The sequence below is a fragment of the Haliotis asinina genome, chromosome 3 (genome assembly GCF_037392515.1).
Source record: "Haliotis asinina isolate JCU_RB_2024 chromosome 3, JCU_Hal_asi_v2, whole genome shotgun sequence".
Classification (NCBI taxonomy): Eukaryota; Metazoa; Mollusca; class Gastropoda; order Lepetellida; family Haliotidae; genus Haliotis; species Haliotis asinina.
The window spans coordinates 41,628,679-41,655,003 of NC_090282.1; the positions used below are offsets into that span (position 1 = coordinate 41,628,679).

A 26,325-nucleotide genomic window follows, 5' to 3' on the forward strand; every position below is an offset into this window, starting at 1 on the left:
CAGCTCAATACAGATGTCATACTTTTCTCTGTGAGAGTATCCGTAACAGTATATGTTTTGTCACCACTAGAGAATGTGTAGCATCTGCATAAAAGCACATGTAAGGTCTACATAAGAATATCGTCTCCATAGAAGCATGTGTAGTGTCTCCATAATCAGAATTTGCAGTGTCTTCAAAAGAGCATTTGTAGTGTCTCCATAACAGCATTTGTACTGTCTCCGTAATCAGAATTTGTAGTGTCTTCATAAGAGCATTTGTAGTGTCTCCATAACAGCATTTGTAGTGTCTTCATAAGAGTATTTGTAGTGTCTCCATAACTGAACTTGTAGTGTCTACATACGAGCATGTGTAGTGTCTCCATAACTGTAGATGTAGTGTCTACATAAGAGCATTTGTAGTGTCTCTATAACAGAATTTGTAGTGTCCTCATAAGAGCATTTGTAGTGTCTCCATAACTGTCCTTGTAGTGTTTACGTAAGAGAATTTGTAGTGTATACATAACTGTATTCGTAGTGTCTCCATAATAGCATGTGTAGTGTCACCATAACGGTATATGTAGTGCCTACATAATAGCATGTGTAGTGTTCTTTCACCTAACCCATTATACAATCATAATGGGTAAACTGGTGTTAAATGTTGCATTCAAACTTATTGCGCTTGTACAGCAATGTGCATGCATGTGCATGTCAGGTGTTTGTACCAGTAGTGACTGAAGCCAGTTTTACAGTGCTAGCCTACTGAGATACCAGGCAGCAGTATAATACTGATACACTGCAGACAGTCCATATGTCCATAGTGCCAATCACCAGGCTGGGCAACAACAAGTGCCATCTGATAACATTGTTTGGTAAGTCCAGGCAGACTGTCTATACACAAGACCACATATAATTTAACACTGTGTAGGAGTTATGTTCGCTCACATAAATTACATGTAGCTGTAACATTTCTTATCAAGTGCAGACACCATATTTTACAGCATACCCAAGTGAAAGGACCATAGTATCTGACTGACGATACTCATTCTCTGGAAATGATGGGGCCCTGGGGTAGCCAAGTGGTTAAAGTGTTTGATCATCACGCTGTGGGTTTACTTCCCCACGTAAGTACACTGTGTAAAGCCCACATCTGGTGTCCCCCGCTGTGATATTGCTGGGATATTGCTAAAATAGGTATAAAACTAAACTCACTCGCTCACTCTGGAAATGGACTGTCTCCCTTGTTAAAAATTACTCTGCCATAAACATTTTGCATGCCCCATCACCATCAAGCATCAATTCTGATTTCTGACAAAACAGTCATTGAAAATAATAAGTAATAATTCTCCAAAGAAAACAGTCATCTTAAAAGTGACACAGCTGAGAACCTAATAACATCACTTAACAGGAAAAGGGACTATTCCTTAATTTATGTATTTCTCATTCTTGCCTTCAAACAGGAAAATGTTTCAAACTAACCATGGTCCTCCACATACTTCACGGTTGCATGAACTATCTTCCTCCATGACCAGTCGTCGGTATGCTGAATGGTGTGGTCATGAGACCTGTCTACTTTAGTCAACCAATGACACAAAACTCATGGCCGAACATTAGCTCTACACTGTGTATGGAAGCAGCAGTGTCCTATGAAACAACCTGGGTGAAAGATTCATCCTCCTCTGTTGCTCGACCAGCAGCTTTCATGTATGCGATAAGTTCCTCATTGCGGTTATACGTCACGGTCTGTCCCGGGTGCTTTTGCATCACATGTTTCCGACAGTTCCCACCTGTTGCACACTTAAATGGACAGTATGGGCATGTATATGGTTTGTAGCCCCGGAACATGTGTTGAGTCTTGATATGGTTCTTCAGCCTTGTTGGTGTCTTGGTAATGTATTCACAGTGGGGGCACTGATGTTTGGCAGTCTTGTGTGCCCACCGCGTGTGGGAGTTGAGGTTTCGAGGCGACCCAAAAGTCTTCCCGCACAACTCACATGTGTAGTTTTTGGTAGTGGCATGTCGGTCCATGTGTTTGGTCATCCAAGATTTTACCAGGGCAGTGTAGTTGCAGTGTGGACATTTGATCTCTTTGCGTTTGTCAAATGAGGCTCGGATGCCATGAACTTGATACATGTGGGCTGAAAGAAATGTTATATTTAATCAAGAAAAGTAATTTTTATGATAAAATTAAACAGTCAACAATTTGTGTGATAAAGTCTTGATGATCACTTTCTGGGGTGTTCTGAATGCACTCCTTCTGCAATGTTCTGAGTGTATTCCTATTGCTATTTTAATCATTTTAACTCATTCGACAGTAGTATCTGTAAGAACATTAAAATCTGTAGAATATATTACCAGGGTTAAAACCAGTGTTGAGGCAAAGATGGAACCCTATTTAGATAACTCAGTGTGGTGGAAAAGGTGTGAACAAAGATTACATTATCAGTATCAGTAGTTAGTTCTCTGTCTGATCCCTTTGACTCTTGTACATTTGACAGCTAATCAGAGACTTCGTATCACTGAGTGATATATATGATAACATTATTGTGATTTGAAAATGTGGCTGTGATTTGTCAGCACTCTTTTCTTGAGTCATGAGTCCATGCATGCCATAAAAGGCGACTATGCTTGTCGTAAGTGGCGACCAACGGGATGAGGTGGTCAGGATCACTGACTTGGTTGACACATGTCATCGGTTCCCAATTGCACAGATCGATGCTCATGTTGTTGATCACTGGATTGTGTGGTCCAGACTCGGGTATTTACAGACAGCCACCATATAGCTGGAATATTGCTGAGTGCAGTGTAAAACTAAACTCACTCACTCACCACCACCACTATACCAGTCAACAAAGATTTAATGGTACTCACTTGCTACTTTGTATCTGATATTGGCTGCATAGGAGCAGTGTTCACACTTGAATTCCTTCTTCTTGACGTGAACTGCTGAGATGTGTGACTTGAGGGCGTGCATGTCCCCGAAGGCTGACCCACAATGTTCACACTGGAAGGGGCGGATGTTGAGATGCTGCTTGTTGATGTGACGCTGCAAGTAACTGTGGACAAACAAGCTTCTTGTGACTCAGTTTATATTATTGTCACTATAGCAAATATGTGATGGTGTGTAATGTTCGCAATATTTCCAAAGATAATCCTAAAAGCAGGCAGGGAGCTTATGATTATCAAATTAGCACAGAAATTAGTTAAAAAGTATTTTGAAAACTTTGGGAGCTGTTTTTACAGAGAAAGGATGTGTCCATTTGAGGTGCATAATGTCAGAAAGTACCTCACTATTAGTGTATGAGTATATGTGTATGTGCACAGACACACACACATACACAGAGAGAGGGAGAGAGAGAAAGAGAGGGAGAGAGAGAGATGTGTTAGCGAAGTAGGCTAGCCTGACCACCCAATTCCATTAGCTGCTTCTTGCAACAAGCATGGGTTACTGAACAACACTTGTGACCTTAATCTTCACAGGCAGCTTAGGATGTTTATGACAAGATCGTTGACTGGTGATGAGTGAGTGAGTGAGTGAGCGAGTTTAGTTTTACGCCGCTTTTAGCAATATTCCAGCAATATCACGGCGGGGGACACCAGAAAATGGGCTTCACTCATTGTACCCATGTGGGGAATTGAACCTGGGTCTTTGGCGTGACGAGCGAACGCTATAACCACTAGGCTACCCCTTTGTTGACTGGTCATGACAGTCACTGACAAGGTGACTACAGTAAGCCTGTACTACTCACTCCATGGTCCTGATCTTGATGCCACAGTACTGGCAGGAGTACATCTTTTCCTGATGGGTCATCTTATGCTTGAAGTAGTTGTGTTTGGCCAGCGTGCGGAACTCACACCCCTCAACCTCACACTTGTATTCCTGGGACAGATGGAGTCAAACATAAGGGCCCTGGTCAGTGAGGTTGTCTGTCAGTATGCAGTAAGATGTAGGGCCTTTAGGCAGTAGACTTAAGGTCATTAAGCAGTAGGATGTATTGCCTCCAGCATGGGGTAGCAAGATAAATGGCCCTTAATCAGTAGGGCCTTTACTCAGTAGGCAGTATGTAAGGCCATTAGTCAGTACACAGTAAGATGTTTGACCTTCTGTCAGTTGGCAGTAACTGTCAAAAGGTTTAGGGCCCTTAGTTAACATAAAGATGCAGGGCTGTAAGATGTAGACCAACTAGTCACAAGACAGTAAGAAGTATGACTTTAGCAAGACCCTCATAACATTCCGGTATCTTAGTCAGTAAAACATCAGGTCTTAAGTCAGTAGGTCCGCTGCAAGGACAGAGTGTAGTTGGGTAGATATGTTTGTTCCATTCCATGATGGGATTCATCGTTTGTGCATGAATTACTCAGTCGATTTGAAAATAAAAGATACAGGAAGAAATGAAACTTATTATGAATACACAGAGCCTATTAGGAAGTGGTCATATTTACAATATGATATACATGAAACTGAAATCTCAATGAGGTATATTTTCTAAGCCAAAGCGGGATATTAAACAGTATTGCTCATCCAGACTCACAAAATAAACAGTCAAGGAAAGATAACCATAGCACTGCAGCTGTTTACCTTCATATTATGATCGATTCCATGGTGAGATTGCTCATGTGTTCTGTGGTGAATAGCCTTGGAGAACTTCTTCCCACACGATGAACAGGAATACTGCCGAGCCTTCTTCCGTTCATGTCGCTCCGCGATGTGTCTCTCCAGCTCCTCCTTGTTGCTGCAGGCAAACATACAGTAGGAGCACTCCATGTTGAGATGGGTGTCATGCATGTGCTTGTTGACCGCCCTCGTACTGTATCCGGCGAAACTGCAGCCTTTTACGCTACATTTCACCATGGTGATGTATTGTGTGTTCTGTGGCTGGAAAAGGACAAGTGAGATGTGTCAGGGAATGGTTTCCAGTTTACTAACTTCATGCCTCACCAGGAATTCATGTAAAGACTGATGTCTTGCACTAGAAAACAACTGCCATGTATAAGGCGAGCTTTCATACCTTGAGTTAGAGGGGTTTGAAGGGTGGTTGCATGGGCGGAAGACTTCACATTCTAAAATTGACTAGTGACTTTACATATATATTTCATTTAAATCATCACTGCATTTCCAAAAATATGTATCTGACTACATTGTTGCATTGAAATATGAAGCAAAAACTGTAACAAACAATGAAATTACATTTTCCTGAGGTATCCCTTTGTCACTTACCCACACACATTCCAACTACAAATTTAGGGACAGAGTGAGCTTTGATTATGTGCTTCATTCTGGGTCGCAAGGGTTGCGTTAAAGACAGGGCATACAAATTCACAATGACTTTGAAGGCTTGTGCAAGGGGGTTACCTTATACGTGGGGTCACTAGATACACAACAGTCTTCTGTAGTAGTTGACAGAACAGGTCATGAAACTTTTTTCATGAAAATGAATCTTCATCAATCTACATGCAGTGTGTACATGGGAATCATTCTGAAACAAGATCCTTTTTGATCCCAATGTACAACACTGTTTTTCCTACTGTATGTCTGAGTTTGTGTTTGCATAGGTCAAAATATGAAAGGTAAGTTCGGGCACGATGTGACATGTCAAATAATCAATACAAGTGAAGATTGTTTGCCAAATTTCTCACATCATGAATAACCACTTCCACTTGACCCTTTGATTAACAGTTTCAAAATTTCAATACAGGAAATTAAAATTCAATCAATCTTACCTGTGGAGGCGGGGGTCCAAGCACACTGGCTGTGAAAGAGTCACTCTGCAAAAAGCTCATCCAACTCTCATGTGATGGCAGCCACTGGGATGATGCCTGATCAGTTGGTTTAGCAGCAGGTTGTGAGGACAAAGTCTGGTTCTGGCCAATTGAAGGAGATAAAGCAACAGAAGGACCAGAAGGAATTGAGGCATTGTTTCCATCAGAAGGACCAGGAATAGGAGCAGGAGCAAGACTTGGATCAGGGATGGCCTGAACTTGAGGCAAGGCTGATGTGCCCGCCAGGGCTGATGCCTGTGAAAGAACTGGAGTTTGAACAGGAACTTCAATCTGTAAATTGTTTCCACCCAGTATTGTGGTCTGGCCAAGAGAACTCTGCTGCAGTGTTGTCTGTAATGGTGTCTGTTGTAATGGCGTCTGCTGTAATGTCGTCTGCTGCATTTGTTCAGGATAAGGTGGTTGTCCTGCCACTGGGATAAGGGGTGTGGTGGTGTACTGGGTCTGAGGGAGTGGTATTGTACTATACTGAGGAGGGCCCATGTAGGAGGTTATTGTGTGGTCAGGTAGTGCTGTTGGCTGTCCTGGAAGAACAGCTGCTGTGACTTCAGAAGCCGCAGTCACACCAGAAGCTGCTTGTGCAACTGTTGCCATGGTTACTCCTGGAAGAGACTGTGCTGCAGGCTGAATCTGCCCAACTGATACAGTGGAAACAACTCCAGAAGGCTGAAAGGTGACCTGGATGTTATTGTCAACATCATACTCTCTGGCAGGAAAACCTTCAGTAGACACAGAGTCTTCATTTTCCTCTCTTAAAGGATTCAAAACCTCCCAATCAAAGTACCTTTCCCGCTTTCTCTTGCCAAACATTTTGAGTTTCCGATGCCTGATGTTTGTTCGTAGTTCCTCCAAGGTGGTTCCCTTGAAGAGTTCAGGTAGATGGGTGCTGGTATAATGAAGTCTCCATAAACTGAATCGAGAGAACTTCTTGTTACATTTGCGACACAGGAACAGCTTGTCATTAGTGTCCAAGGAGTCTAAAGTCACGCAACAGTGCATCAGGATTCTGGTATTAAACACTTTCTCTGCAACCTTCTTTGCTATTCTTATGGACAATGATGGATTCCAAGTGTCTTTGGACATTCGTTCTCGTGGGCAAATCACCTTATTGTATGTCACTCGTCGGACAGGGATGGTTGGTTGTTTCTTCAGCAATGGATTCTCACTTCTCATAATTTCTTTTCTCAACTTTGACTTTTCCAAATTGGACAAATCAAGTGATATATATTTGGAATTATCGTTTGTAGGTACACTTGGGGATGCTGGGGCAACAGACTGAGGTTTTAACTTTCCAGCCTCAGACTGAAGAGTAACTATCTCAGAAAATTGTTTCAATAAAGATGTTGTTGATTTTAGAGAATCTGGCCATATTCCAGTTGGCTTAATTCCCCTCCTTCCTTCAAAATCATCTCTTGGAACCATATTTCCTTCATGAATGGAGAGTTCCTGATGGCAACCTGGAGTTATCTCCCCTGTTGGCCTTGCTTCTGAAACGGCAAAGGTGACTTCTGTCTTATCTTTCCTCAGGTAATCTGTTGCCTGTTCATCCAGCTCATTGGACTCTAGCAGTTTGAGGATGTCATTCATCAAGAGGAGCTGTGCTGCCTTCTGGACCTGTTGTTTGGTTGCCACGGTGATGATCAGCTCACCTTTGTAGCAGTAATTCAACAGTATGGCCACAATGTCTGATGTGAACTCTGAAAACAAAATAATCAGCTCATAATTCATGTATGTAAGTAATAAAACAGTATGGCATGTCAACATATGGTATCAAGCACAAAGACAAAGAACCCCAGTCTAGGACTCCAACCCATGAAAGCAGAGTGTGATACTGTTAAGGAAAAGACCCTTATCTATTCATAAGCTTTCCAAATTGGATACATTACTTAAACATTACGTCAAAAGTGAAAAGATATTCTATTTTCAAAATTTATGAATTAAGAAAAAACAAACATCTATTGTTAATATTTACATCCTTTCAGAGGACAATAGGTGCAAAATGTTACATGTGACCCAGCCACTAGAGTGCACTCATTCTGCAAGTGAAGTGGCTTCATTTAGCACCATTTGACTTCACCTAGACTTTACTTTGAAAATTCTGAAATCAGTATATCTTAAGGCCTTGATGTTTCCTTGACATGACCATATCTGAAAACATACTCTCCATTGCCAGATCACTTAATTGTCAGGTCATACCTAGTCTCACAACAGTACCGACACAGTCGTTCTTCATGGTTTTTCGACTGATTGCAAGTTGTTTGAATATTTCAGAGTAGGCTGCCAGGATGAGCCAGTGAGCTTTGAGCTCCATGCCATCACTTGTAAACAGGATCACATCGGTGAGCACCCGATTACGGTACAGGTCCTCGAACCTGCAGGCCAGCTTGGCCTGATGGCCCTTGTCCTTCAGTCTCTGCATGCTTTCTATGTCTGCTGCATCTGAAACCAGCAAACTGCACTACAATCTGACTACGATTGTATCTTGTTTATACACAGTGATACATATACCCATATCAACAGGATTTACGTTCTGAATTCTCAGTTCTATGTCGAACATCGGGACTGTTTTCAAACATATACTGAAAAAAGACTCATATGAGTAAGTGTTCATGTTTAGGTCAATTATCTAAAATATCGACAAAAAAACTGTCGCACTTCTTTTGCTGATCAGTATATTATTACCCAGGGCAAAAGAGTAAACAAGAAACAGTTTCAACACAATGTATGTCTACACAGCCTCTTCATCACATTCTAAATGATGTGTAATTGCACACTTGTCCATACAAGTCCATATATGTGAACAAAATAAAATATTCAAAAATTGAGTAATATTTGAAACAATGCCACTTCAATATAAATGTCAAGATGACCAAAATAGCAAGATAGGTAATCTGTTACCATGTAGTAATCATTTACCATGCACAGAATGAACACCAAAATAACATCTGGTGGATGACATCAGTTAACCACGACATATGGTAGCTGATGTAAGTCTAACCATAAACATAACAAAATGGATTGATTACAACAGTTTTCTTAAAATCATGTTTCCCCACAACATGTTCAAGAAATCAACCTTGACAATGGGTATATTCTTCGTGTTTTCCTCCAGCTTCATGACATAGTCAATTAAAGAGAATGAGTGAGTGAGTGAGTTTAGTTTTACGCAGCACTCAGCAATATTCCAGCTATATGGCGGTGGTCTGTAAATAATCGAGTCTGGACCACACAATCCAGTGATCAACAACATGAGCAACAATCTGCGCAGTTGGAAACCAATGACATATGTCAGCCAAGTCAGCAAGCCTGACCACCCGATCCCGTTAGTCGCCTCTTATGGCAAGCATGGGTTGCTGAAGGCCTATTCTACCCAGGGACCTTCACAGGTAGACAGTTAAAGAGATACCTCACACAAACAATCAGAAACCAGCTTGGCCACAACAGTAAGAACACTGATAAGACAAGAACATAACCTGGTGATTGGTCCACTGATCTGATGCCCTTTTCATGTATAGGTCTAAATGTTTTAATCGATGCCTTCTTTGATACAAATCAACATAATCACTTAAATATGCTTGCCTCACTACTGTTGGATAATATCCAATAAGCTTTTACTGCATCATTAGTTTTACTGGACCAGCAGAAAACATCTTGGGCCAATAAGTTTTCATGTCTACTAGCATGAAGGGCCTGTCTGAAAACAAGGTTAATTTCTATCACTGAAACAGGGTAATATGATATGCTTGATTAATACAAAGCACTAAACTGGGCTTTGTTTAACTTGATTCAATTTGACTTTGAGCTGAGCCTTGCACCATTTTAAGTTGACAAATTCAGTGGCATCCTCCTGTGAAACAGGGTGAATCAGACCTAAACGAGGCAACCTATGGGTGGTGCAAATGGTTATTGCCAGCATACAACAATGGGAAATCTTTAAAATATAGAGGTGCTGGTATGCCGTTCCATTTATATGTTAAACTACAATGCTGGAGTAGATTTGGGGTTACCTCCTCAGACTGCTAAACCCTTTTTTCACTTGTTTGGATGGTTGATCATGCTATAATGGATATCCATGAGAGTTTCAGACGTTAACATACTTTTGTAATTTAAGAAACACTTTATTGAGTTTTAAACATTAAATGTCTGTAACAAGTGTACTGGAAATCTCAAACGGTTTGAAGTTTTTTTACAATCTGTTTTTTTGGGTTTCAAGAGATAAGTCTTGTAAATTCTAGTATATTTTTAAATTAGTAAATCCAATATCAATAGCACCAGAGATAAATTAGGGGGCCAGTGTTTTCATACTACTTTATCTTTTCTTAAAAATTGATTTCATAGGATAAAACTTGTAATTTCAAGTTCATTTTTAGTAGTAAATTCAGTATTAATTGCCAAAGGAAAAAGTATAGACAAATGTTTTTTAATACTTTTATGATTTTGAATGTTGTTGTGACGGCTTGTTTGGAGACAGTACAACACATTCCCACCTAGAACTAATGCAATGCTAAAATGTACTTATAGTCTAAATCTATATATGGATTGAGATGAAGATAACATCACAGTGTAATGAGTTGTGATAAATTCCTTTCTATAACTCTTGTTAATCAAATATGTCTGATAACAATATAGACTGCCCTTGTCCTCTACATTTTCCTATGTTTCATTTGGGGCAGATGTATTAATGCGCAAAAATATAATTAACTAATTAATGACATCAATCTATTCTCATGGTACACATCCGCAAAATAATAAAAATTTATGATGGCAGACACATGCATAACGCTTGTGAATACGAGATCCCAAGCCATAGCGTTCATCTCAGTCTCGTTCAGTGACAGTAATTGTAGTACCAGCTTAGTTCGCACTGTACCATACTTCTCAAACACCCCACACTTTACAGGCTTTATTATCTGGGCAGAACTGTAGAACAGCAACTACCCTACTTCCGGTTTCTGCTTCCCGGGCTCTGCGTCGTAATCTATCACATTCAGACACATAGTGTTATGTAATATAAACTGTAAATGCAATGATATAATGCAGAAAGAAAACAAACCTCTGAGAGGTATTTACGGGCATGGGTTGCGTGGAATCAAATTATACAATAAGTTCTGCCATTCCATTTCTACAGCTACCACGCCTCCGCTTTCAGAAGAGCGAATACTCAATTACCTCCCTTATACAGTCGTCCCAACTGGTCGATATGAGCAATAACAGTTGGACGGTTAATACGATCTCTGGTAAACAGTAATAGTATAAACTGTCTTCACATATCAGTGACTTAGATAATTCACCATATGTGACTTGCAGTAAGGCATATAGTTTCCGAAATAGATCAAATATTTATAATAAACAAACAAAATCCCGACTGATGATATACAACACTGATACATAATATAAGTACATTGTAAATAATAGCTACCAAACACGTTTAATAATCAGAAGAATGCTACGCAACGATAAGTGTCTACGGTATAATTACAACTGTACCACGAGCATGTGTGTACGATTCACTATCAAACATGCCCAACCCTACAGGGCATCAAATAGAAATATTGGGCGTATCCTGGCCCTCCAGAAAAGTCTATCACAAACACATGCAAAGGCTACCTAAGTCTTTCCCTGAGGTAAACATATAAAATAATTTCAAAAGAGGGAATATCCTATTTTGTAAGTGTTGCTAAAATACTTCTTTTGGGGACCGTTCATAATTTATGGCGGTGTGTGTGTACGTGTGTGTGTGTGTGTGTGTGTGTGTGCGTGCGTGCGTGCGTGCGTGCGTGCGTGCGTGTGTGTGTGTGTGTGTGTGTGTGTGTGTGTGTGTAGGGGTGGGGGTCATAGACATATACTAGTATTATGGACGGTCCCTAATATATCGCTGTGTGTGCTATGTTAGTCATTCATTCCTCCGTCTAATGGTAGAGAGACGTAAACACAATTCTTACGAGGAGATCGCATAAGTTTGCACTCTTTGTCTTAAACAAAGCGGTATTCACGTGTTTTAGTTTCAATGTATTAGAGTCGACGGACCTACTAACCCCAAATTAAAAATAAACGTTTCCAATAGAATGTGTTTTGAGTGCATTAATATGTACTTTGGATTGCAGGAAGATTCCTTCTTTTTCAATCACTACCTCACTGACAGACATTTCCCATGTAGAATGTATACGAATTGTTGAGAGGATTCTTCAACTGGCACTTGGTTCACAATACATGAAAGACGGCATCGATTAAAACAGTTAGACAACATACAATGAAACCATATTTATCCTGCCCCATCATCCGATTTAACTGTAATGCATGCCGTTCCCCAAGTCGCGGTTTGGCTTGGTGAGGAATCATACTCTGGTCTTCAGCTTGACGCTATCACCCAGTACCATCCGGCATAGACAAGATTTTGTTAGAATGTATATCTTTTGGTAAATTCAGTGCTAAAGGTAATTGAAAAAAAGTAATTTGCATGGTTTGAGAAATACAAGAAATATGGGATATGAATGCATCCCATCACCTCGTTCACAACACGCCCACTCACACCTCCCCCCTCCCCACCAAAACAAAACAAAACAAAACAAAACAAAAATAAACAACCAAAAGAAAAAAAAAGAAGAAGAAAAACCAACAAATGTCATTGTTCCTCATCAGAATAACGTTTTAATAAAGTTTTCCTTCTTAAAATAAAGTACATGTATGCGTTTTTAACTGTTTTCCTTTGACCCCCATGCTTATTGCTAATTACTGGAAGAACCAGTGTTTATTTGTTGTGGCCCGACATACATAAACGAGTAATAATTTTGACATATGGTCTCTGCTGAAACCAGGGAAGCTTTATATAGTTGTAGAATATCCCTGCTGAAACAAATGCATAGCAGCGTCAAAGTTTATGATAATTTTCAAGGGACGTAACTCTGTTTGTAAGCACGGAAGTCGTCCGACACGAAGAATGTCTCGAGTGATTTTGATTCTGCTGTAAAACGTAAACTATGCCATTGCGTCTTCATGAATATTTAACCTGACCTTAAGATGGTGTTTCAGGACTACTGACCAAACAGACAGACATATGTGCTATGATGCTCCATAGTATGGAGGGTTAGACATAGAGCACAATGCACTTGAACTGTTTTCGGAATCAGTTAATGTGTTACGTCACAGTGCCTTGTGTACGAAAGCGTCAATTTTCACGTCGACTTGTTTATCTGTCATTCTAATTTTACTGCCCATCACAGATGGATAATGAAAGACACACAGCATACATTTACAATTGATGCAAATATTTCTAATAAAGTACGGAAAGAATAATTTGACCAATTGTTTTTGTTTACTACATTTTGTTGTTACATTTTTATAGGTTATCAGGTCCTTGTATGTTACGTAACTCATATCAGCACTCCTTAGTACATATAAAAGTGCTTTTATTTGAATTTCACCAAATAGATATTTATGTTATTTATTGAATATAATGCTTTATTGAGTGGAGTTATACTGATGTTACATCAGTTTAACATAGGCTGGTTATTACATGTCTTGAACTGACTTTCATAATATCCCATAAACTGATTTCATATTTTGTGACACTGTTCATTAAGAATAGACATGTTTTAAAGTGTATGTTTCTATGTGATATCAACCAAGAAATTCATGCATAAGAAACCATCATAATTTCATATTATTCAACTCTTTTAATTATTTGAACATGTGAATATCCCATGTAGAACACCTGTATGTAAGCAATATTCATATTACTATACTTATCAGAGATACAATGTTTAAGTTGTTTTACTGTGGAGAGTTCGATCAACTTAATTCACATTATTCCCAACAGATGTGCAATGTTGTTACATTGTGAAGATCTTTTTACATCTTTTCATTGAAGAAATACATAATCCATTATTATATATTGATTTGAATAGAAACATGTTAAATATTCAGATATGCAATGAGACACATTGTTCATTAATTGATACTTGATTTATACTGATTTCTTTATTTATCTCAGTGGTCCAATGAAAGCTGAAGAAGGATCTGTTCTTAAGCTAATAAATGGAAGACATTAAGTATATAACCTCAAGTGCTAACTGTTTCATTTTCATGTTAGAAGTAACAAATATATATGCAAGATATTTTTATGGATGACATGTACTAAATTCTATTATGATGTAACATTTTGGTAGTGATGCTTGTATTGCTGTTGTCATTTAGATGTAAAAGAAGTGAAGGTAAGGTTTTTCTTTTTATTTATTTTTTATATATATATTTTTTTATGCTACGATGTTTTTTATTATGTTTGATTTATTGGTGTCACTCTTGCTTGATAATGATACAGAGATCATTTTTTAATGTTGCATCATAGAACAATGACGTTGTTCAAAATGATATTTGATATGAACCGCTCTGTTGATGTTTTGACAGATGGAGACCCTGGCATGGCCCCAACACAGCTCGGTGGCAATCAAAGGCCTCCAGGAGTTTTACTGTAACCAGGCACTGTGTGATGTCAGTCTCATCGCACTAGACGGAACTACTTTCAAGGCACATCAACTTATGCTGGCAATCAATTCCTCCTTCTTCCACTGGGTATTTCATGGTTGGAGGGAAACCAATGAAAGAATCACAGAATTCAAGACAAGTATGAGTTTCTTTACAAGATTGAAGTCAATATTATCCAGTTAGATGAATGGGTGATACTTTCTATGTCAATATTTCAGTTATATCATAGCTACCTGAAAATAATGGACAGGCATCATATATAGTTAGATGAATGGGTGATACTTGCCATGTCAGTATTTCAATTATATCACATCTACCTGAAAATAATCAAATCTGGGCCAGGCAGACCAGAGAGCACATGGGTGATACTTGCTATGTCAATATATTAGTTATGTCATGGCTACCTGTAAATAATCTGGGCAAGACAGACTAGTAAGCAATATCAGCATTGATATCAGAAGAACAACTCACAATTAGACAGGTCATACATTGTAACTGTCCTCATTTAGGTCATGACTTACTATGCAGGGTTGCCCATACCAGTTCTGCTTGTGAATCTTCCTGGAGATGAATTATTATAAAGATCGAATACTAGTATCTATTTGAAAACTAAGCTAAGCCATATTTCATCCAAATATGTGTTAAGACACTACTGATTAAAATGGAAGGTTACTTCATGCCTTTGCTTGCAGGCATCGAGGCCCATGTGCTTAGTGCTCTTCTAAACCTGATATACCAAGGTGAAGTGAAAGTCCCATCTTTGTGGCCATGGAAGCAGAAGGTCCTGGAAGCTGCCACTACGCTGCAGTTCACCACCATAGTGGAGGCTTTACAGAGTGCAGACAGGCTCATTCCTGGCAGCAGCGAGGGACTCCTAGTCCAGAGTAGAGAGCATCAGGAGACCACCACTATGACAGGTGCCCTGCAGGAAGTACAAATAGCTGGGCAGCAAGGCGTGATGAATGTACACACTGCACAGATGAGGAGTGGCTTCACTGTAACAGATAGTGATGTCCTACATGGTGATGTAAGGATTACTGCTGATGCAGCAAATCCAAACATCACCAGAAGCTCCACTGTACAGCCTTCCCAACATGACTTGCAGACCAGCCAGTCTACACCCAGTATACAACTTCAGTCTGTTGGTACTATACAGACTTCTACCCACGATCTACTCATCACAAATACTGTAGTAAACAGAGCCTCCAGTGACATCCATCTGCTACAAACACTAAATGTGTACGCAGTTTCTCCAAAGTCAGCCTCTGCCCACAACACACAAATCACGAATAACCCACAAGGTCCACAACAAACTGTTCTTCTTGAGTCTGAAAGGACTTCACAAAGTGAACCACTAATTAACAATGCACAGGCATCTATACATACTGGTTCAGCTGTCTCTTCTGGAGCAGTCCTGGGTTCTACTGGACATGCTGGAACAGGTTCTCCAGCTCCTTCTCAGCCTATCACTGCTGGGCCACCAGGTGGCCCTAACTATGAACAGATGCAGGGACAACTTGTTCCTAATCCCGGTCAGGACCAGACTGGGAGTCACATCAAGTGTGAGGAGTCATCTGGTCATGTTCAGCTATCAGGTGGTAGCAATCCTACAACTGTCGATTCATTAAATGTTGATGAGACAAATATTTACAATGAATTTATTGTTCCACAAGTTACATGTTCCTCAGTGCCAAAACAAAACCCAGCCATTGGTGAGGATGGTCGTAGTTCTCTTCAAAGTATTAAGGAAGATAACGGTTTGGTTGACAATTCACACATAGTTGTAACACAAAACACTCTTTTTAGTAGAAATGTCCCTGATACTGTTGAAGATCCTCTGAAACCATCTGAGTGTCAAGCTACACCCAGGAAGAGTGCCCGAGTTAGAAATCAAAAGCAAGTGAACTCAGGTTGCAGTGTATCAGTGGCCACTGAAACAAATAAACGACAAACAAGATCCAAAACCAAGTCAAAAATGGTTACTTCCTCATCAGTTCAAACCTGTATACAAAGAACTCGAGGAAGGCACACAAAACGTGACCCCGTAGATAATGATGAAGTGAAGGTGAAGGTCAAACAGAGACGCAACACAAGGCACCTTAAGTCTAATGCAATGGATGTTAAAGGAGGAAAATTCTCCAAAGAATCAAAACATAATTTCATTAAAAAGCACACTGATAATTTAAGACATTTTACTGAAGGTAAGCTGAAAAGACAAAAGAACCTGAAACACAGCAAATTCAGTGTAAAGTGGAAGAAACTGAAAAGAACATCTAACCTGGAGAGGATGACAAAAACTCTATGTAGAAGATATCATATGCTTTTGTTTTTGAAGAACTTGTATTTTTCTCAATACCTTCACCACACCTCCTCATACAGCTACACATGTACACTCTGCGAAAAGGACTTTAAAAGATTCAGCACTTGGAGAATTCACACAATCTCTGTCCATCTTTCTCAGAAGAGGAAGTTGCAAGGTCAGAAGTCAAAGGTCAAAGTTTTACTGAAAGAGGTGAAAGGCCAAAATAAGAAGAAGAAACCGTCAGGAGAATGTCTGCTGTGTACTGAGTGTGGGTCTGCCTACTCCTTAAGGAAAACACTCAAGTTCCACCTGATGCAGGTGCATCACATGTCATTATCACAGGTATGTTTGTTAAGTGCATCATATCACAGGCACATTCATCACGTGCGTCACATGTATGTCCATGAGGTGCATCACCTACCGTTGTCACAGGTATGTTCATCAGGTGCATCACTTGTCAGGTATGTTTGTCAGGTGCATCGCATGTCACATGTACGCCCATCAGGTGCATCACTTGTCAGGTATGTTTGTCAGGTGCATCGCATGTCACATGTATGTCCATCAGGTGCATCACCTATTGTTGTCACAGGTATGTTCATCAGGTGCATCACTTGTCAGGTATGTTTGTCAGGTGCATCGCATGTCACATGTACGCCCATCAGGTGCATCACCTATCGTTGTCACAGGTATGTTCATCACTTGTCAGGTATGTTCATCAGGTGCATCACTTGTCAGGTATGTTTGTCAGGTGTATCGCATGTCACATGTACGCCCATCAGGTGCATCACCTATTGTTGTCACAGGTATGTTCATCAGGTGCATCACTTGTCAGGTATGTTTGTCAGGTGTATCGCATGTCACATGTACGCCCATCAGGTGCATCACTTGTCAGGTATGTTCATCAGGTGCATCACTTGTCAGGTATGTTTGTCAGGTGTATCGCATGTCACATGTACGCCCATCAGGTGCATCACTTGTCAGGTATGTTTGTCAGGTGCATCGCATGTCACATGTATGTCCATGAGGTGCATCACTTGTCAGGTATGTTTGTCAGGTGCATCGCATGTCACATGTATGTCCATCAGGTGCATCACTTGTCAGGTATGTTTGTCAGGTGCATCGCATGTCACATGTATGTCCATCAGGTGCATCACCTACCGTTGTCACAGGTATGTTCATCAGGTGCATCACTTGTCAGGTATGTTTGTCAGGTGCATCGCATGTCACATGTACGCCCATCAGGTGCATCACCTATCGTTGTCACAGGTATGTTCATCACTTGTCAGGTATGTTCATCAGGTGCATCACTTGTCAGGTATGTTTGTCAGGTGCATCGCATGTCACATGTATGTCCATGAGGTGCATCACCTACCGTTGTCACAGGTATGTTCATCAGGTGCATCACTTGTCAGGTATGTTTGTCAGGTGCATCGCATGTCACATGTACGCCCATCAGGTGCATCACCTATCGTTGTCACAGGTATGTTCATCACTTGTCAGGTATGTTCATCAGGTGCATCACTTGTCAGGTATGTTTGTCAGGTGTATCGCATGTCACATGTACGCCCATCAGGTGCATCACCTATTGTTGTCACAGGTATGTTCATCAGGTGCATCACTTGTCAGGTATGTTTGTCAGGTGTATCGCATGTCACATGTACGCCCATCAGGTGCATCACCTATCGTTGTCACAGGTATGTTCATCACTTGTCAGGTATGTTCATCAGGTGCATCACTTGTCAGGTATGTTTGTCAGGTGTATCGCATGTCACATGTACGCCCATCAGGTGCATCACCTATTGTTGTCACAGGTATGTTCATCAGGTGCATCACTTGTCAGGTATGTTCATCAGGTGCATCACTTGTCAGGTATGTTTGTCAGGTGCATCGCATGTCACATGTACGCCCATCAGGCGCATCACCTATCGTCACAGGTATGTTCATCAGGTGCATCACTTGTCAGGTATGTTTGTCAGGTGCATCGCATGTCACATGTACGCCCATCAGGTGCATCACCTATTGTTGTCACAGGTATGTTCATCAGGTGCATCACTTGTCAGGTATGTTCATCAGGTGCATCACTTGTCAGGTATGTTTGTCAGGTGTATCGCATGTCACATGTACGCCCATCAGGTGCATCACCTATTGTTGTCACAGGTACATCAAGTACATCAAATGTCAGAGTAACAGGTAAGCTCTAATGTATGACCATGCTTTTGCTCAAGGACGTTTCAATATTAGCATCATAAATGTATATGATGAGGCCACTTCAAATTATTTTTTGTTATGCTCTACAGTGTGAAAGACTGCAGGAGTACAGAAATAGTTGGTTTGTATAACTGGCAAGATGCTGTCACAGTTGTTATACATTTAACAGAAAGTTAAACATTAGGTTGTGACAGTAGGTGACTACTGTTGACAGTTACCCCAGTGACACTAAGGGTAGCACAGACAGTACTTTTCACTTTCCATCCAAAATGGACAAAACAGCATCCCATCTGTCTTTGTAAATCTTGAGTAGATGCAGCTGTGTACAAGACACATAGGATGTGTCTTCTTGGATTTAGATATATGACACTTTCGTGTTGAAACATGTATACCAGAAAAAGTTTCAATGGAAAATGTTTCACAATGACCACACTTTCACCTTCAGGTGGAGATGAACTCGGCCCTTCTAGTCAGCTGTGAAATTGATGGCTGCCATTTTGCCTCTATTGATTATGGTGAACTGGAACGTCATGCCAAGCTTGAACATCCCAATGTGAAGTACAAGTGTACACACTGTCAGAGGCCGCGGATGTTCCACCTGAAGGCGATGCTGGACAAACATGTGGCAAAGGTTCACGGCAACAAGCCCATCTTCTCATGTACACAGTGTGGCCAGGAGTTTGTCAAGTACGTCCATCAGCAGGAGCACGAGCGAGACCAGCATGGCATACAGCATTCAGTGAAGGTGATGTACAAGCTGCTGCTGCAGTAACTCAAACAAGGTGGTTAGCTAAACCAAACAAATAAAATCTAAAAATAGCTTCGTAGAATGAAACTAACCTGAAGCTACTTAGCAATTTTTAGCACACGGTTTTTATGACCTTCATATTTCTGGATTGATAGTGTTTGAACATTTCAGAAATTATTACCACAATGTTATTTACACAATGTCATTTAGAAAGTGTTAAAATGTAACATATGTTAGATTTTTTATTACACTGTCTTAATAAAAATACAGATTCTAGTACTTTGGGGGTTGAGTCCCACCCAGGATTCGAGTCAGGGTGGCTGAGGGGGTTGGGCAGCTGACTTTCTGCGCTGGTGATTAGGGGCCTGACTCTTGATGTGGGTTCAAATCTCGGATTTGACTCTACCCCCAAAGGACTAGAATCTGTACTTTATTAAGAAAGTGTAGCCCCAAATATAGCATGTTAACAACCAATGTGTTTTCCTATCTATAAATAATCACCACAATGTAAGTAGACTTGTAGTCAGTTCTTTGGTGATTAGGATTGTGGGCTAGCCTAGAGGTTAGCCTTGTCTCATTAAAGTTAATTGTTTGATCCCTGACATGGATACAATGCTTGAAGCCCATTTGTCCTTTGGATATTGCAGATGTTCACTTGAAAGGACTTTGCCTCAACACAACTGATTGTTCTCTTTCACTGTGTTCTGACCTTAGTACTTGCTGTGTTGCAGCTGTTTAGATGTGATGTTGAAGGGTGTGAGTATGAGACTGTCCGAAAGTTCTTCTTGGAGAAACACAAGCGTATTGGCCACACCGAGCACAAGTGTCCTCACTGCAACTTAGTCGTCAAAACAGGAGAGTGAGTTGCCCTCTGAAAATAATGCTGGGAAAAGTCCGTAGGATCCTTAGGTTTGGAATTCCAAACCTGAGAAAAAGTCCTCTTGCTAAATCATTACTTGTGTCGGTGGGATAGCTTAGAGGTTTAAGTGTTATGATGAAGACCAGGGTTCAATTCTTCACATGGGTGCAAGGTGTCAAGCCTTTCCATTGTCCCTCATCCCTCATCAGTGATATTGCTAAAAGCAGTGTAAAACCATACTTTATCACTAAATCATTACTCACCAAAGTTTTCAGTATGGTGTCTTGCTACTAACTGGGGCTCTCTTATCCACCCGTTTGTTCGACTCCTAATCAATGTTTAAGGGACAACCATATGTAGGTGGAATATTGCTGGCAAGTGTAAAACTACATTCATTCACTCCTTCATCAACTATTCAGTGACTGCTTTAACATTAGCTTGATATTGTAGAGTTATAGCCCTTAGTCAAGACTGGATCTAATCATCATGGTATAACACCCCCTATTCACCTAGATCATGATCTTTGGTTTGTCAACACTATACCTGTGGTTGTGGGTTTAAATTTGGGCTTTAATACAAGTGGAAGCTGAAGTGAAATACTTTAAAATAACTGAATTAAAAAAGACATCAAGGCTGTCATCCTTGTGACTATGTTCCAGTACGCTTCAGAACCACATTCGAACAATGCACCTTAACATCCGTCCCTTCCTGTGCGACATATGTGGAATGGGATTTGCCAAGGAGCCTGTTCTGCGACTCCATGTCAAGAGCAAACACAACCAGGACAAGGAATACAAGTGTCAACACTGTCCATATGGTACCAACATCCACTGGTACCTAGCCAGTAAGTAGTGTTATCCATATGGTACCAACACCCACTGGTACCTAGCCAGTAAGTAGTGTTATCCATATGGTACCAACACCCACGGGTACCTAGCCAATAAGTAGTGTTATCCACATGGTACCAACATCCACTGGTACCTAGCCAGTAAGTAGTGTTATCCATATGGTACCAACATCCACTGGTACCTAGCCAGTAAGTAGTGTTATCCATATGGTACCAACACCCACTGGTACCTAGCCAGTAAGTAGTGTTATCCATATGGTACCAACACCCACGGGTACCTAGCCAATAAGTAGTGTTATCCACATGGTACCAACATCCACTGGTACCTAGCCAGTGAGTAGTGTTATCCATATGGTACCAACATCCACTGGTACCTAGCCAGTAAGTAGTGTTATCCATATGGTACCAACACCCACGGGTACCTAGCCAATAAGTAGTGTTATCCACATGGTACCATCATCCACTGGTACCTAGCCAGTAAGTAGTGTTATCCACATGGTACCACATCCACTGGTACCTAGCCAGTAAGTAGTGTTATCCATATGGTACCAACACCCACTGGTACCTAGCCAGTAAGTAGTGTTATCCATATGGTACCAACATCCACTGGTACCTAGCCAGTAAGTAGTGTTATCCATATGGTACCAACATCCACTGGTACCTAGCCAGTAAGTAGTGTTATCCATATGGTACCAACACCCACGGGTACCTAGCCAATAAGTAGTGTTATCCACATGGTACCAACATCCACTGGTACCTAGCCAGTAAGTAGTGTTATCCATATGGTACCAACATCTACTGGTACCTAGCCAGTAAGTAGTGTTATCCATATGGTACCAACACCCACGGGTACCTAGCCAATAAGTAGTGTTATCCATATGGTACCAACATCCACTGGTACCTAGCCAGTAAGTAGTGTTATCCATATGGTACCAACATCCACTGGTACCTAGCCAGTAAGTAGTGTTATCCATATGGTACCAACACCCACGGGTACCTAGCCAATAAGTAGTGTTATCCACATGGTACCATCATCCACTGGTACCTAGCCAGTAAGTAGTGTTATCCATATAGTACCAACACCCACTAAGTAGTGTTATCCATATGCCACCAACACCCGCTGGTACCTAGCCAGTAAGTAGTGTTATCCACATGGTACAACACCAACTGGTACCTAGCCAGTATGTAGTGTTATCCACATGGTACCAACACCCACTGGTACCTAACCAGTACATAGTGTTATCCATATGGCACCAACACCCACTGGTGCCTAGCCAGTAAGTAGTGTTATCCATATGACACCAACACCCACTGGTACCTAGCCAGGAGGTAGTGTTATCCATATTGACCAACATCCTCTGGTACCTAGCCAGTAAGTAGTGTTATCCACATGCTACCTTGCCCATACTTAGTACTGTAATTTAGTAATTTTACTGTCTTTAATTACAAACAATATGTATCTGGAGGCCTACTCAAGTCCTTGTGCCCTGGCCATCTCTAGTAAATTATGCATGCACAACTTCAATCAGTACCTTCTCCTCTGAGTATGTTGTCTTGTGCCTCTTTCCAGATCATGTATTTCATCGTCATGGTGTCCGGGCTGATTTTGATAATCGCAAAGAGCTCTCCTGCCCACACTGTAATGTGAAATACCTGACAAACAGCTACCTACAAAAACACATCCGCAATGTTCATGACCGAACATTCAAGTGCACGTGTGACATCTGCGGGAAGAGCTACAAGTCCTTCTCTGCCATGAGCACCCACAGGAAGATCCACCTGGATGGGGAACAGAAGTGTCCCTACTGTGAATACAGCTCCAAGACCGGGGAGCACATGAAGCTCCACATCCGAACACAACATGTCTTTAAGGGCATGAAGCCCTACCAGTGCCCATACTGTGCATACAGCAGTGCCATGGGAGGGAATGTCCGTAAACATGTGATGCACAAACACCCCGGGGAGGAGGTGCGTTACAACACGAATAAGGAGCAGATACTGTACATGCAGCTGACAGAGGCACAGATGGAACGGTCGAGTCGGGAAAAGGAGGGCAGTGAGGAGAAGGCGATGTATTACAGTACTTAAGACCTCCAGAAGTTACCTTTATGACTGGACATATGCATCCTTGAATTTTACGTGAATTATGACTCAGTTGTATTGACTTGGAGTCATTTTGAATTTTATCCTCAATCAGGTCTGGTGAAGTGTAATGGTGTGTGTGCATGCACGTGCTTGAGTATTTAGCCATGTGTTCCAGACATTGTTTGGAATGGATAGCATCTCCATACTTCGCTGTATCAGTTCAGTATTGTTTGTGCAAATGTTTACTCATAGCTTTATTCTTTATTGTTTGATGTTTTAGACACATTTTGCTCAGAGCAGAATTTGAAATATCTATATGGTGTATCTATATTCTGAGACATGTTACTCCAGAGTAATTATAGATTAATATGATTTAAAATAATTGTAGACATTAGGAACAGGTTATTTGCCTCTTGAACTGTTTCAACTGTTTATCATCCCAAAGAGATCGTTTCCCTTACTGATTATCACATTATAACTGCTCAAATTTGTGAACTGAGTTTAAAATCCAGTGTTTCCAATTATAAGTGTGTATGGTGATTGGGGTCAAATATATGAATTGAATTATCAGTTTACACTAGACTTATGTTATTTGTTGGTTTATGTTTTCTAATGATATACTCTGGTTGGTAGATGTTAAACAATGACCATATTTATCATTTAATGTTTTATTCTTCTAATGTCTATAAAGCTGCCTTTTGTACAGTGTTATTTAAGCATGCCCTGACTCAAATGTCCGAATAGTTGCATATTTGAGTTATTTAGGATCTTGGGCTATTTTTCTTGAATGTTCTTAACCCAAAGAATTCTTATCTTTGATTGTAGCCAGTGGGTTACACAAGTTTCGAGAATAGCTAGCCTGGTAAGGAGGTGATGTTATAATGAACTCTACCAACTCACTCAGCCTTACAACCCCAGTATTTTGTAGCCTTGTACCACAAGCATGGGTTATAACGCAGAATCATGAAATAGACCTACTTTCAGAGCAGTCTGATGGAAGTTATTCAGACATACAAGAAAGGGAAAATTCTGAGGCACTGTAGTTCTACATTACCAAATCTTTCTTCAGCATAAAACACCAGACAAGTCAAACTGGCTTTGTCAGTTTCACACTGTGAGAAGTGTGTGTGAGTATGGTTTTACTACGCTTTTAGCAGTGTTCCAGCAGTATCATGTCAGGGGACATCAGAAATGGACATGACATGTGGGGAATCAAACCCTGGTATTTGGCATGACAAGCAAATGCTTCAACCACTAAGCTACTCCATTGCCCCCTACTATGAAAAGATCCCTTGTTCTCAGTATCATTTGTGTAGAAGATTCCATATCCTCTGCGTATGTATAATTTGTGTCATCATTGTTACTGGATTTGAGTTGTCATGATTCAAACATACATATTTACCAGTTGTTAAACGCTGCACTCAGCAATGCTACAGCTGTATGACGGCTGTTTGTAAATATGAAGTCTTTCCAGGTAAGATAAACTTGCGTATGTATGCCATGATGTTCCAGAAATGAACCAGATTAAAATACCTACCCAGTACCTGGTATTAGGAAACATGTGCATACTCTTCAAAACTATCCCTATATTTGGAGGTCAAGATGCTTTGTAATATGGGGCACCATAATTTGCTTGGCAGCGTTGCGTTTTGTTGGTCTCAATACCAGCTGATTGTTTTTAGATTTGTGAACACCATACTCATATTCCTGCAGTTAAATAACATTGGAGCCATGTATCACAGTAAGCAGACACGTCCTACCATACTGGAATATAGTTAAAGAGGTGAAACCAACTCACTCACTCACTATATTCAGTATGTCGTCTTAGTCTTCCGTCTTACATCAGTGCCACAATATTCTTTCACCATGCAACATTGCCACAACACACTGCATGGAAGTTTTAAATTGCATTTCAAGACTTCTGCCACTTTTAATTTTCTAAATGGTGATAGACTGAGCAGAGAACAGGAAAAGATTGCTTTCCATTCTCTGGTTGATATAATTGTGATTTTTTACTCTATATTTTCGTGAACTTTTGCCAAAGTCTGCTGAAACTAATTGTATTATCATGTCTGTGAGTATATAGTCTGTTTATACATTGTATTTTACCATATTGTTATAAATTTATCTCACACATAATTCTGCTTGTGTATTTTCTTTTTCCATGGATTGCTTGTGAGGGTATTATACAGTGTTGGAGGAAGAACTATTCTTTATGCTTTCTTTGCAGTGATCTTTCTCAGCTGAAGGATTGAATGTGGATGTTCATATTTCAGCATTGGATGAGAGACATCAATAGCAAGGGAATTAATCTGAGACGACACAACACTGATTATTTTTGTCACCCTGCAAAAATGTTACTTTCTATTGGGAGTTATTGTGGTTTAAACTGCAGCATGCCAAGCATCAAAGTCTAGTACAGCAATTACTCAATAACTGATTTTTGACCAGACAAACCATTGATTGAAAATAGCAGCAGACACTATGTTTCACTCAGTGATAGTCCAACAATGTGTTACAGTCATAAGAGGCAATTAACGGAATCAGGAGGTCAGCCCTGTTGACTTGATTGCGGAAAACTTCTTTGAGTGGCATATTTAGATGTTGGTTAATCAAATAAACACAAACGTTATGGATGAATAACTTATTCGGATGAAATGGGAACAATTTTTTCATATTTATGAATGACAGATTTCATGTGCTGGCAGTTAGGTGCTTGACTGCATGGGTTCGAATCCCGGATGGGACTCAACCTGAAAAGTACTATAATTTGTACTTTACTAAGAAAGTTTAACATGAAACAAAACATTTGTTGATTGACACATGTCATCATTTCCAGTTGTGTAGAGCAATTCTCTTGATAATCACTGGATTGTCTGTACCAGGCTTGATTATTTACAGACCATTGCCATACAGCTGGAATATTGCTGAGTGTGGCATAAAACTAAACTCTTTCACACTCACTCACTCAAAAATAAATGAGTAATATTTTGAGCAACAATCCACATTTCCTGGGTATGATAAGCTAACATAGGTTGCCA

General features: G+C 40.4%; 2 protein-coding genes across 2 annotated transcripts; one reads left to right on the top strand and one right to left on the bottom strand.

Annotated features, from left to right (window-relative positions):
* Window positions 1-1,427: 1,427 nt before the first annotated feature.
* On the bottom strand, window positions 1,428-10,884 carry LOC137278024 (uncharacterized). Its single transcript, XM_067810061.1, has 7 exons — window positions 10,808-10,884; window positions 7,951-8,193; window positions 5,698-7,451; window positions 4,556-4,852; window positions 3,726-3,856; window positions 2,848-3,032; window positions 1,428-2,114 (listed from the first exon to the last, which is right to left on the bottom strand). Exons 2-7 carry the CDS (start codon window positions 8,171-8,173, stop codon window positions 1,621-1,623), a joined length of 3,084 nt encoding a protein of 1,027 aa, XP_067666162.1. The 5' UTR covers window positions 8,174-8,193; window positions 10,808-10,884; the 3' UTR covers window positions 1,428-1,620.
* Window positions 10,885-12,643: 1,759 nt separating this feature from the next.
* LOC137278023 (zinc finger protein 99-like) lies at window positions 12,644-25,423 on the top strand. Its single transcript, XM_067810060.1, has 7 exons — window positions 12,644-12,724; window positions 14,158-14,374; window positions 14,928-16,879; window positions 19,191-19,490; window positions 20,225-20,352; window positions 21,012-21,196; window positions 22,770-25,423. Exons 2-7 carry the CDS (start codon window positions 14,158-14,160, stop codon window positions 23,285-23,287), a joined length of 3,300 nt encoding a protein of 1,099 aa, XP_067666161.1. The 5' UTR covers window positions 12,644-12,724; the 3' UTR covers window positions 23,288-25,423.
* Window positions 25,424-26,325: the final 902 nt, after the last annotated feature.